The sequence below is a fragment of the Pantherophis guttatus genome, chromosome 8, assembly GCF_059756535.1.
Source record: "Pantherophis guttatus breed Tessera chromosome 8, ASM5975653v1, whole genome shotgun sequence".
NCBI classification, from domain to species: Eukaryota; Metazoa; Chordata; class Lepidosauria; order Squamata; family Colubridae; genus Pantherophis; species Pantherophis guttatus.
In genome coordinates this window covers 45,235,362-45,249,645 of record NC_142070.1, presented here as the reverse complement: position 1 = coordinate 45,249,645, position 14,284 = coordinate 45,235,362, and the positions used below count along the sequence as shown (strand labels likewise).

Sequence of the window (14,284 nt, the reverse complement as noted above, 5' to 3'; positions counted from 1 at the left end):
AGATATAAAGCCATCTGGGTGAGTTTGTGCTAGTTACTTTCTCTCAGCCACGACAAAAAGGAAACAGCAAACTACTTCTGAAATCTTGCCAAAACAGCTGCAGGGACAATTCCAGGCAGTCACCAGGAGTCAAAGCTAACCTGAAGTCACCAAAAAGCAAAAAGCAAAAAATCAACCTCAAGATAATATCTATTTGGTTTAGATTTTTTTCTGCAGCAAAAAGATAACAATCTGGGGTGGGTGTGGGTGTGGGTGTGTTTATGTATGTGTAAAATCATTACAACAATGAACAAATCTTAAAGTTAACAAGTTAAATATTTTAACAAAAATTGTCACAAATGATTTATGGCAGGTAAGAACGCCAAAGACTAAACAATTGAAGAGCCTCTTGAAAAAGAAATATATCTCTTCCCTAACTCTTATTTGCTCATAATGCATATAGAACTTGATAACTTTAAACCTATTGACATGGATTTTTCACTCAATGGCTAATAATTATATATAGTTCTTTTTTTGAAAAAAAAAAAGCAAATATTTGAGAAAAAGAACAATTGAAACTAAGTATTAGCTTAGCATTCTTATGCATGTTCTCATATAGCTGATTCTGTGACAGTTGCTTTTGTGTTATTTCAGCCTTATTAAATTTGGCTTTCCAAGCATAGATGAAACATTACCCTGAGGAGAAAATAAACATGGGTGGGTGGGAGGGGCATTCATCTTTGCTTTTGTGGTTTTTTAATTGTTGCCCTTAAAAATGCACTTAGAATATAATTTATGAATATTTTTGAGAAAAATGATTTATTTATTTATTTCCACCTCCTCTATATGGCATATTTTTGTTTATTGAACAGATTTTTATAGCTGTCCAACTCATACACAGTGACTCCTGCTGGCATAAAACAATAAAAAACCACAATTTGAATCCTCCCCCAAACTCCACCCTCTCCCCTATGGTAACAAACATAAACAAGGCACTTGATTAATTCTGTAGGAATCTGGGATCTACAAGCCTACTAACAAAACCATGTCTTTAGGCCTTTCAGAAAAAATAACAAGGTAGGGGCCACCTATTCCTCAAGCAAGAGTCATAAATCCAAGAGAATTTTCAAATTATGGACTTTATCTGCCTGGAGCAGTGCAATCCCATCCATGGCCAAAGTTGATAATTCCCCAAGAGCCAAGGAGCCCTGTTCCCAACGTCCCTCCTGCCAGGGTTCAGTTTTAACCCATTGCTCCCCATCCAGACCTCAACAGCCTCCAGACATCAAGACAGGACTGTCACAGCATTGACTAATTTGCCATGGTCTGTATTCACCAAACCGTAAAAAGGAAACAACACAAGTAGCCGCATTGTTGTTTTTTCTTGTTTTGTTTTTTCCCCTCACTGGAATTATTTGATATTGTTATATATGTTTACTGTAGTGTGTCCTTCTTCAAGAGTTCTCACTTACCTTCAGGTTTTTTCCTATTAACATTACATATAGTATATAATTTTCATTGCTCAATGAAAGTCCAAGATATATTTTTGACTACATTCAGCTTTAGTTTTCCTAATGATCAGGATTCATGAATTAAATATTCATTTTCCCTTGGTGTCAATGCTACTTTGACTTCCTTGATTAAGTCTTCCATATTATTTAATATGGTAAAGGGTAGCTGATTGTTTTATACCTTCTTGACTTTTTTCAAGAAGGAAATTATCAGAAAAATAGGGTAGGAATTTTCCAAAAAGGACATGTATGAGAGACTTTCTTTCCAAATAGATATAATTGAAGTCCTCCATCTCTACAATTCCATGTCTCTTTGAAGATCTGCTTATTTTTAAAGATAGCAACTTCATCTGCTCTTGATTGAATGAGCAACAATAGACGGTTATAATATCTTTTAATCTAAATATTCTCTATAGATGTGGATATATTGTCCTTTCTACTTCTTCAGTCCCTTTCAGACAAATTGTACTCTTCAATCATATTCAGTTCATTCTTGAATATTCCTTCATTTGGCAACTATTGTCGACCCAGCTTCTCAACTGTTACAGACTGCTTTTTGTGATATATAGACATTAGAATGGAAAGTTAAAAGTGCTTGTTAAATTTAAATTCAAAATGAAATCTATTCCTTTGCAACATTGGCTTTTCTGAAATCCAGAAATACTACTAAAATATTTTATATGAGAAAATATCACTTCAAATTTTACTAATTATATTGTTTAAGTTAATCTCTGGTTTGTTCATTTGTGGCAGCAAAAGAAGTGTGGAAATAAAATAATAAGAGCTTCCAAACTCCTTCTGTGGCTTTGCTGAAAGAAAATGGGAAAGTGCTGCTAGTATTATTATCTGTTTACAAATATGTGAAGTCACAGCTGCCAGTTCTTAGCTGGTGTTGGCGTTCATACGCATTGAGTTCTTCCCAAGAATTTAGGATGTCGTAATGTATTGGCATAGTATATGTGCAGATCCAAGCAATATGGCCTTTTGCAATTTACAGATGGACATTTTGTCAATGTGTATATTTTCTAAGTGCCATCCAAGAATTTTTGGTATTGGCACCCTGTGTGTCAATATGGGACCACCATAGCCAATTTAGGCCATATGCTTTCAATTTCAGTTTTCAGATCTTGATATTTTGTGATTTCCCCCCCCCCCAATTTTTTGTTTTCCTTTCTACTAGCAATAGCACTTAGACTTTTATACCATTCTATAGTGCTTTACAGCCCTCACTGAGCGGTTTATAACATCAGCATATTGCCCCCAAAAATCTGGGTCCTCATTTTACCAACCTTGGAAGGATGGAAGGGTGAATCAACCTTGAGTTCATCAGAATCAAACTCCAGACAATCGGCAGTGTTTTCCTGCAATACTGCATTCTAATCATTGTGCCACCATGGCTCATACTATCCCCTGGTATTGCCACATCAATTATCCATCTATCTTCTTTTCAGTCACAGTTAGATCTGAGTATTATGATTCAAGACTGAATTCAGAAATCCCAAAATATTTCAACCTTCTCATTTTCAACTACTTTTCCAATTATATTATTCCAGTTTTTCACTACTGGTGCATGATGATCTTTACAGGTGTTCTAGTGAATCATTTTGGTGAGTGTATTATGTCATTGTTTATAATCAGTCTGATTAATCTTTTTGTAAGAGCCAAATATATGGTCTACTGTTTCTTCTGCTCCTTTGCACTACTTGTTCTTTGATTTTGATGGTTCTTCAGTTCTGGCCTTAATTGCATCAGTTTGAATAGTTTACTCTCGAGCAGCCAAAATCCAGCCTTCAAGGGTTTTTTTAATTGTTCCAGTTGAAAGCCATTGCCAGGTTTTATCTTTATCCACTTTCATCTCAGTCTCTTGTAGAAATTGACCATGTAATGCTTTTCCTTGTCAGCTTTCTAAACATTATTTAGAGGTTCATGTTTCATTTCCTACACGTTCAATAAGTTCTAATTTTTAACTTGCATCAATGCTTGTTCTTGGTTGTCTGTGACATAATCAGCCTGTGCATGTTTTTCTTCTTTGACAGTTTGTTTGACTTGAAGTAAACTTCTGTTTCATTTCTGTGAGCAGATATAATCTATCTGTATCATTGTAGGGATGTAGTATAGTGAATAATCATGAATATTTTTTTTTTGCAGTCTAAACTGCCTGGTTCACTTTGTATATCATATCACATGTATGGCCCAGTCATTAAAGGTTTTGATGGTGTTTCCAACCTTCAATTTTACCTTCAGTTCAGCCCTTTGCTCAGTGTATTATATTTTTTTTTATTTTTAATTAACATCATTATATTCATCATTTTTATTTTTAATTAACATCATCCAATACTATTTAATTATCACATAAATTCCATGGTCAATTATTTATCAAAAGCAGAATTTCAGATAGGTGTATGTAGTATTATATGTAGATGATACCATGACATTTCAATCCATGCTCTTCTTCTATAGGAAATACCAGCATCTGCAGCTAAGATGAATATACAAAAAACCCCCAAAGATCTTGGTGTTTGCAAAAAGACTCCAAAGCCTAAAGTGGATTATTAATAGGCAGAGACTTGAGCAAGTGCCATATTTTAATTATTCAGCAATTATGTTCTCTTCAGCTGGAAATTGGAAAGCTCATTTCTTTGTAGGCAGAAGGTTGAAAGTTTTTTTTTTCTTTTTTTCATTCAAGGGCTGCCATTAAGCTTTTATAGTCAGGTCAGATGCCTAACATAACTCCTTCATTCAGTGCAGCTGGATTAGGAAATAAGACACCTGTATTTGAGAATATTTTGGACCAGGTTTCTGAACAAAACAAAAGTATTTCAAGTGAGTGGTGTGTCTCAGTATATCACTGCAATTACAGGCTGGCCTAATAACGTTTGTTTAAAAATACCTGGATGCAATAATAAATCATAGTTTTTGTAGAAAACTGAATTTCTCACCTCATAGTATAGTCTCACTTAATGTTGGTATATTCTGGGGGGAAGGGGGGGTGCAGGTTGGACAATATCCAAATGAGAGTTTTCTATCCAGTAAAGGATAGATATAACTGAGCTAGATAAATAGCGAAACAAAAACTAAGAGATAGGAATACAAGGACAGTATCTTTGAGAATATGGTTCTCAAGAATTGGCAGTATCCAGCCCACATCTTTAAAAATATTGTAAATTAATTTAGTAGCTCACCAGCTCCTCCAGGATAAATAAGAGTATAATTACAAACAGGCGCAAGCATAATAGATGTAAGGTACCTTCAAATGATTATTAGCTAATGGACTGCACAGTCCAACATTGATGGTAGTTTGTTCTTCATCTATAACTTTCATTTGATCAGTTAATTTTTAGCAGTTTGAGAATTATTATATCCTTACCCATTAGCCAGGGCTAATATATTTCCAGAAACAGTTCATGGTCAGAATCTGAGAAAGAGAACAAAATGAAAATATTTTGAAAGATTTTTAGACCCCCCCCAAAAGAGAGAATATGTATTGGCTATTCACTAACACTAATCAATTAAACATATTAATGGTATAGTACAAATATACTTCTGTACCATAATCTTTCAGCTGCCCTGAAAATTTCCATTTGACTTGTGATTTGGTTGAACTTAAATAAATTGCCTTCAGCTGTTTGTCATTATGCTTTTAAAACAAGGTTCTCTTTACAATGTATATGCATTTATATATTGACAGACAAACTCTTTCATCTTCTAGGTTGAAATTAGAAGATAGAAAGAATAAATTGGTTAAAAAACTTGAAGAAACTAGTCATCTAACCACCCATTTACATTCCCAGCTTAAAAGGTAAAATAACTTTGTTTACACCAGATTTTTGACAAATGATAATAACAGTTTGTCCAAAACTGCTGTTGGCATACTGTATTTCTGAATTGTCTATTTTGATTTAGGTGGAATATTAACTTGGAAGCTGTCTTACACAAATGTCTTCTTACTAAAAGCTTGGTTATCTATTGTCTAAGTACTGAACTGCAATTTTTTTGCCAGCAAAAAATATATATGACTGATCTGTTATAGCCCTTTCTCTATATTATTCAAGCTACATTGGTGGAAAATTGTGAAACAAATAGGTTGGCTGTTTCTACTATGAGTAACAATCAGTTTTGCACATGGAAACATTGTTACAAAGAAAGGTCATAAAATGAGGCAAAATTCACTTAACAATTATCTGCTTAGCAACAGAAGTTTTGGGCTCAATTGTGATCATAAATTGAGGACTACCTAAACCATTTAGGCAAAAATGAAAGATATAAATCATGAATATAAGTACATTGCATCTTACTTCAAATGCTCATTTTCTCAACACATCTGTGCACAGATGCAAATGACAATCACTAAGGAATAGCTTGTATTAATGTTCTTTTTATTGATTTCATAGTGCCGTCTTTCTTAAGGGCAGCACTGCACTAATGTGATTCCATTTATTGAGAGAGTGTTTACTATGATTAATAACCAGTGAACAAAGCAGTATTTCCTTAAATTCAGAAATGTCCATGTTATATGGACATTTCTGTACTGTATTTTGTTTTCCTTTCTCTTCAGGTATTATGTATTATTTGTTCATATACTTGAATTGTCTTTGAATGGCTGGGTGGACTGGACATTACCATTTGAACCACTATAAGTCCATGTATTTGCCATATGCTAAATAAATAAATGTTCATATACTTTACCTACCAACTGAGTAGAAAATACCAGAATGGGAAAAATAGGGTATCTCAAACAGTGATCTAAGACTATCTAAATTTAGATAGGAGTTGTGGATTGCTAAATACAAAACTACTTTCTTATTGTTCTAATTGTACTTTCTAATGTGTCCTCATGAAACTGTTACAGTAATCAGCAATATTTTAAAGTGGTAGAGATTGTCACACAATTTTGTGCAGTATTACACAAAATTGATATATTTAAAAATCAGGGTTTTTTTTTAAAAAAAGAATTATAATTAAAATAACTGAATTTTTTTATGATTGCTTATATGTTTTTTTTTTAAAGAGCCATCTAAGGAAGTCATGTTGCTGCTATAGTTAATACTCTGTCATCTGAAATTTCTTTTTGGTAGTATTCAGACATTGCAAAATGTGTTCCTTTTAAGAGATATTATTATACTTGTCAATTTCATGACTAACATGGATTAAATTTTAAGTTTTACCTGTGATTTGAGATCATCTGAATATACTACTGATAGAATAGAATGACAGCTCTTTGCTTCTTTGTTGCAGCCTCTCTGCCAGTACGTTATCAGTGTCTTCAGGGAGCAGCTTGGGATCCTTAGCATCTAGTCGAGGGTCCCTGAATACATCTAGTAGGGGGTCACTGAATTCTCTTAACTCTACAGACCTCTACTACAACCAAGGTGATCAACCTGTAGATTTAGACTATCAATATAAATTGGATTTCATATTACAAGAGAAATGTGGTTATATTCCTTCTGGCCCTATTACCACCATTCATGAAAATGAAGTGGCCAGCTCCCATGAGAAAATGGGATACAGTGACTCTTCCAGTTCTTTGGCAGCAAGTCATGCACCTAAAATAACTGAACCTCCTAAATCTATCACATCATTCTCTTCAAGATCTTCCCTTTCATCATTATCTCCTCCTGAATCACCTTTGGTTTTAGAAGGTGGCTTTTCAGTCCCTCCTCGAGATTCTCCATTACATCATTTCACCACGGACTTTGATGACTGCGATTTACCCAGTGACTTTACAGGCATTACTACCTGTGAGAAACAAATTTTCCTGGATTCTGAAACTAGAATATCTTCTCAATCACTTAATGATAAATATCGCAATGAAAGTGTTTCACAGAGCATATCACATTCAAGAAATACAGGTAAATATGTCTTGCTATTCAAACTCAGCCAATTCTCCCTCTCTGGATCAAACTCAGTTACTTACTCACTTAGCAGCCAATATGTCCTCAAAAAATTGTGCATTTTTTCCTGATAAGCTGATAAGTCACTGTTAACAAATAAAATCATCATCAGCTCAGCACATCACTTCTATATGAAACTTTAAGAAGTAGGACTAGATATGAAAGATCCAGGGAGATTAAACTTGAGAAACTACTATAAAGTGGGTAGAATTCTAAAAATTGTGGTGAAACAGCAACAGCAAACAAGCAAACAAAAAAAAAACAGGCAGTAAATGTACTAGAAAGGATATCACAGCAATAGGAAGATATGATATAGTGGTGAATATCTGTAGCTCAGGTGCAGGATTTAAGTGAAGGCTCGGAGAATGAACCTTCACTCTCATAAGAAGATATACTGACAATAGAGGCACTGAGACAGAGACACTGGATAACTTTATAACAGGAAGATGTTCACAAAACCAGTGAGCTGCCATGGGCAGAATAGAATCCCTTGAGGGCCAGTGCTGTTGATAATATCTTCACTATTCAATCAGCTCATTTAACAGCACAGGTAGGGAAGCTTGTGCCCCAAAGATCTGATCTTAAGCTGCACATTGTTTTCCCCACATTTTCTACAATCTGTTTCTACCTACTAATTACTGAAGTTAAAATAAGCAGGTATCTATGTGGGTTTAATAGTCCTTCCCTGCTGCAGTGAAACTTCAAGAAAAAGATAAATTCTTCCAGTCTGGCAGCCTATTCGGGTATCCACTGACCTATTTGCAAAAGGGAATTAAAAATAAGGAAGACATTTTAAAAGACAAATAACACTTTCATTATAGCTTGATTTTTCTTCATTACTGTTCACTTCATTAAATGAATAAAGTATAATGTCGACAGATGAGAACATACTATCCATGGTTTCAAGGACTGGCCAAAGGTGGGGGAATGAATTGGCATGTTGCAGAGAAGGTTATAAGTATATATTGAAAGCAATCATTCAGAAAAAAAAGTGTGAATGTGACATAATCATTCTAGAAATCTTATAAATTCATTAGTATGGTAAGTGGTGTTTAGTGGATTAACAAAACCAATATTTTTAATTTAATTTAAACCTAACTATTTTAATGAAGTTAGTAATTCTGCTGAAAAATACCCACTTTTAAGGCAGTCACAGTGTTCTGTGGAGTTCTAAATATTCCTTCATTTTCCAGGATATTTGTTTTATCTCACAGTATGTATGCATTTCAGACTTCCAATTGTGACTGACCAAGGAATTTCCATTTCTGTCTGCAATTTCTGCGTTTCATTTCTCTCTTACTCTATTATTTACTTCTAGCCATGGTTATTTTTTTGTATGAATTATTTGTATGCTGCTTCTTAAAGTAATTCAAGGCAGCCTACAACAATGTATTAAAAACAGCCATAAAATCCAAGTATTACAAATCTTTTTTAAAAGCTTCAAAAATCTAATGTTGTTCAAATTTAATCCCCCCTCAATTCCTCAGGGTTGTATGTATTTCTTCCTCATATTAATATATCTGATGAAGCACCACATGCTCTACAACAAATTATATCACAATAAATAAATGCTGCAAGAGTCTTTGTAGTTTTTACAATAGTTTAACAGACAGTTCTTTGAAAACTTTAAACTGGTGTACAAATAATCACACAAAGTGATGTCTCAAATTTGGGAGCAGCTGGCGGTTCAGAACTTAAGTAAACTGCATGAATTTGTTGTGAGTGAATTTGGATTTGTTACTTGACATCACAAGATCTTTATTTTTATTTCTTTTTACAAGATCAAAACAATCTGTCCTTTAAATGTATAGAGATGAGATTTGCTCCCACCCCTCACATCTTGTACCAAAAGGGTATAGAAAGAAAGAGGAGATTGTTGTATCTTTGTATCTCAAAGGAAGTTCTTGATCTCAATGGAAGTCATTGTGAATGAACTTATCCCATTGGCCTATTTAAAATCAGGAAGGAGGAACAGTCAGAGAGGCTGCTGCAGGGATGGAAATAGGAAACAGGAAGAAAACCAATAACAGCCATTTTTCCCACTGTAAAATGTGTCCCAAAATGAATGTATTTTTAAGTGTAAACCATTCTGGAAATGTCATAGTATAGAACTTTCTTAGAATGTGCTTGTTATACTTATGGTTGAGATTAAAATTTTAGCAATAGCACTTAGACTTACTTACTGCTTTACAGTGCTTTACAGCCCTCTCTAAGCCGTTTACAGAGTCGGCATATTGCCCCCCAAAATTTGGGTCCTCATTTTACCCACCTTGGAAGGATGGGAGGCTGAGTCAACCTTGAGCCTGGTGAGATTGGAACTGCCAAATTGCAGGCAGCCGGAAGGTAGCAGAAGTATATAACATAATGAAATCTATGACAGAAATATTCTAAACAATGCTAGATTAGTTTTAACAGTAGTAAATGATGCCCATGGCTGCCAGCAAGGACCATTTTTTTCTTGCACCAGCTGTTACCTCACTGTGTCCAGTAAACTTTTTGATAGCTGTGAATTATTGTTTTGCATATTTCACCTGTGTTGTTTACTAAGAACTTGATTTATCAGTATATTGACTTAAACAGATCGAAGATGCATGTTCAAAACCTTTTTGCTCCTTTACCCCAAGTTTTTGAATAATGTATTGCCATATTTTGGTTGAATACTTCAACCAAATATATACCTTTTCACATACAATTCTTTTAGTTAGAAATCGCTGTTATTTAGTTACATGTGTAGAAATAAAAACATTATATAGTGGCGAAACTACATTTTATAGTGTCTTTCAATCAAATGGTGTTCCCAAAACAATAATAAGAATTAGTAATAACAATAATAATGAATGAGTAGTAACATGTAACATACAGTATTGCTCAAAGTCTCTCTTGAGCGAAGCCTGACCTCTTGGTGACTACATGAACATGCCATCCTATTTGCTTGGTAAAATACAGGATGTCTTTTTAATTTCCTAATGAAGTTTGCCACTCTGTGGTTTCCTGATGGTTCCCTTTACGTACAGACCAGTTGGGACCCTTGTTAGCTTTCCCCAAATCAGTTGAGAATGACTAGTTACTGTCACTTGGTGTGTCAGTTAAATAATTAAAATATGTAAATTTAAAAGCATGGGGAAATAAGAAAGGAGTGTTTGCCATAAAGACAGTATAATGGATACCATGAGAGGAATTCTAGAAACCCTGGTCCAGCAGCAACCTGCCTCAGTTCAAATGGCAATAATACCCAGAGCAGCAATGAACTCAAAGCCAAAGGAAGCAGATTGTAAGAACAGGTGTTCCCTCAAGTATTTCAACTCAAGCCATTGTACTTTGAAAGTAAGCACCTATATCTTTAACTCTGCTCTTTGTGGCTAGAGTAAAGGATGGAAGTGTCATTGACATTGTTGTTTAATTATGTAGGTTGATGTTGGGAACATTGGGATTAAAGTACATTGTTTAGCAAGCAAATATTTGTAGTGAAAGAGGCTGGTTTACACTTCTGACACTGTGTCACTTGCCAACTTGTCCAAACTTGGCTCCCAGTATTGACAGTCTGCCATTTGCTCAGTTCCCTGAGTAGAATGAAGGGGCGGAAAAACTTTGCAATGCATACAATAATATTTCAGTGTTTAGCTCAAGCTTAACACACTTGGTGAATGTACTAGGTATGAAATGGTACATTCTGTAGCTTATCACAAAATTGCTAACAGTATAGAATCTGCAGATAGTTGAGGACAGATACTTTTGGGATAGAATTTTTTTTCATTTAGTTTACAAGGAAAGGGATGAGGAAGATTGTAGATGTCTACTTTTTACAGCATGAGACTTTGATTGGCAAACTCTAACCTTCTCTAGTTCTCATTCAGCAATAATTGCTCCAGTGTGATGGACCATTTCTACCATATACTATACATCAATTGGAACATAGTAGAGTTTCACTTTTGTTTCCCAAATCTTATATGTACTTAAAATATATATAATCCAATAATCCAAAAAGGATGATTGGTTTTGTTGTTGTTGTTAGTTGCAAAGTCATGTCCAACCCATCACAACCCTATGGACAACATTCCGCCAGCCCTTCCTGTCCTCTACCATCCTCTGGAGTCCATTTAAGCTCACACCTACTGCTTCAGTGACTCCGTCCAGCCGCCTCATTCTCTGTCGTCCCCTTCTTCTTTTGCCCTCAATCTTTCCCAGCATTAGGTTCTTCTCCAGTGAGTCCTTCCTTCTCATTAGGTGGCCAAAGTATTTGAGTTTCATCTTCAGGATCTGGCCTTCTAAAGAGCAGTCAGAGTTGATCTATTCTAGGACTGACCAGTTTGATCACCTTGCAGTCCAAGGGACTCGCAGGAGTCTTCTCCAACACCATAGTTCAAAAGCTCAATTCTTTGGCACTCAGCCTTTCTTATGGTCCAACTTTCACAGCCATATATTGCAACTGGGAAAACCATAGCCTTGATATATACACTTTTGTTGGCTGGGTGATGTCTCTGCTTTTTAGAATGCTGTCTAGCTTTGCCATAGCTTTCCTACACAAGAGCAAGTGTCTTTTAATTTCTTGGCTGCAGTCCCCATCTGTAGTGATCTTGGAGCCCAGGAAAATAAAATCTGTCACTACCTTCATTTCTTCCCCATCTATTTGCCAGGAATTGAGAGGACCAGATGCTTTGATTTTAGTTTTCTTAATATTGAGTTTCAAGCCAACTTTTGCATTCTCCTTCTTCCGCCGCATCAAGAGGCTCTTTAGTTCCTCTTCACTTTCTGCCATTAGAGTGGTATCATCTGCATATCTGAGGTTGTTGATATTTCTCCTGGCAATCTTCATTCCAGCTTTTGATTCATCTAGCCCCGCCTTCCTCATTATATGCTCTGCATATAAGTTAAATAGGCAGAGTAACAGTATACAGCCTTGCCAGACTCCTTTCCCAATTTTGAACCAATCAATGGTTCCATGTCCAGTTTTCACTGTTGCTTCTTGACCCGCCTATAGGTTTCTCAAGAGACAAATCAGATGGTCTCATACTCCCATCTCTTTAAGAACTTGCCACAATTTGTTGTGATCCACACAATCAAAGGCTTTAGCATAGTCAGTGAAGTAGAAGTAGGTCCCTGCCATTTTGATCCTTTATCATGCCCATCTTTGCATGAAATGTTCCCGTCATATGTCCAATTTTCTTGAAGAGATCTCTGGTCCTCCCTATTCTATTGTTTTCTTCTATTTATTTGCACTGTTCATTTAAGAAGGTATTCTTATCTCTTCTAGCTATTCTCTGGAATTCTGCATTCAATTGGGTGCATCTTTCTCTTTCTCCCTTGCCTTTCATTTCCCTTCTTTCCTCAGCTATTTTCAAAGCTTCCTCAGACAGTCATTTTGCTTTCTTGCATTTCTTTTTCTTTGGGATAGTTTTAGTTGCAACCTCTTGTACAATGTTGCGAACCTCCGTCCATAGTTCTTTAGGCACTCTGTCTATCAGATCTAATTCCTTAAATCTATTTGTCACCTCTACTGTATATTCATCAGGGATATGATTAGTTCATACCTGAGTGGCCTAGTGCTTTTCCCTACTTTCTTCAATTTAAGCCTAAATTTTGCAATGAAAAGCTCATGATCTGAGTCACAATCAGCTCCTGGTCTTGTTTTTACTGACTGTATAGAGCTTCTCCATCTTTGGCTGCAAAGCATATAGTCAATCTGATTTCTGTGTTGACATCTGGTGAGGTCCATGTGTAGAGTCGTCTCTTGGGTTGTTGGAAAAAAGTGTTTGCTATGACCATTGTATTCTCTTGACAAGATTCTATCAGCCTGTGCCCTGCTTCATTTTGTACTCCAGGGCCAAACTTGCCTGTTATTCCAGTTATCGTTTGGCTTCCTACTTTAGCATTCCATTCCCCATGATGATAAGGACATCATTTTTGGGTGTTAATTCTATAAGGTGCTGTAGGGCTTCATGGAACCGGTCAATTTCATCCTCTTTAGCACCAGTGGTTGGGGCATAGACTTAGATTACTGTGAAATTGAATGGCACTTTGCCTTGGATTTGAATTGAGATCATTCTGTCATTTTGGGGATTGTATCTCAGTATTGCTTTTTTTACTCTTTTATTGATTATGAAGGCTACTCCATTTCTTCTGAGGGATTCTTGCCTACAGTAGTATACCTGATGGTCATCTGAATTAAATTCACCCATTCCTGTCCATTTTAGTTCTCTGATTCCTAAGATGTTGATGTTCAGTCTTGTCATCTCTTGTTTAACCATGTCCAGGTTGCCTTGATTCATGGATCTTACATTCCAGGTTCCTATGGAGAAAAAATCTTTACAGCATTGGACTTTCCTTTCACCACCAGTTACATCTACAGTTGAGCATCCTTTCAGCTTTGGTCCAGTCGCTTCACTCTTTCTGGCGCTACTAGTACTAGCCCTCTGCTCTTCCCCAGTAGCATATTGGACACCTTCCAACCTGAAGGGCTCATCTTCCAGCGTCATATCTTTTTTCCTTTTGGTACTGTCCATGGGGTTTTCATAGCAAAGATACTGGAGTGGGTTGCCATTTCCTTCTCCAGTGGATCATGTTTTGTCAGAACTCTCTGCTGTGACCTGTCCATCTTGGGTGTCCCTGCATGGCATAGTTCATAGCTTCATTGAGCTACGCAAGCCCCTTCAGCACAAGGCAGTAATACATGAAGGGGATGATTGGTTTTACATCCTGCCAAAACAAAGGAGAGAAAGAGTGATGGTTTAAAGGGACCATGAATATGCCACTTTTGGTGTAGTGGTTAAAGCACCAGCCTAAAAACTGAGACCATGAATTCAAGTTCTGTCCAAGGTATGAGACCAGCTGAGTGACCTTAGGCCAGTCCTTCTCTTTCAGCCATAGGAAACAGGCAGGAGGAAAACCCATGAAATATTGCAAAGA

At 36.0% G+C, this 14,284-nt stretch overlaps 1 protein-coding gene across 5 annotated transcripts in view; it reads left to right on the top strand.

Annotated features, from left to right (window-relative positions):
• The window catches only part of WWC2 (WW and C2 domain containing 2), a 153,119-nt gene that overhangs the window by 104,712 nt on the left and 34,123 nt on the right, over positions 1–14,284 (top strand). For 3 of the 5 annotated variants that reach the window (XM_034401374.3, XM_034401372.3, XM_087874724.1), the window contains 2 exons: positions 5,200–5,289; positions 6,726–7,339. In XM_034401374.3, coding sequence (XP_034257265.1) covers positions 5,200–5,289; positions 6,726–7,339 — 704 coding nt within the window. The remainder of the gene's footprint in view (positions 1–5,199; positions 5,290–6,725; positions 7,340–14,284) is intronic. The other 2 variants (XM_087874725.1, XM_034401375.3) reach the window with 1 other exon arrangement.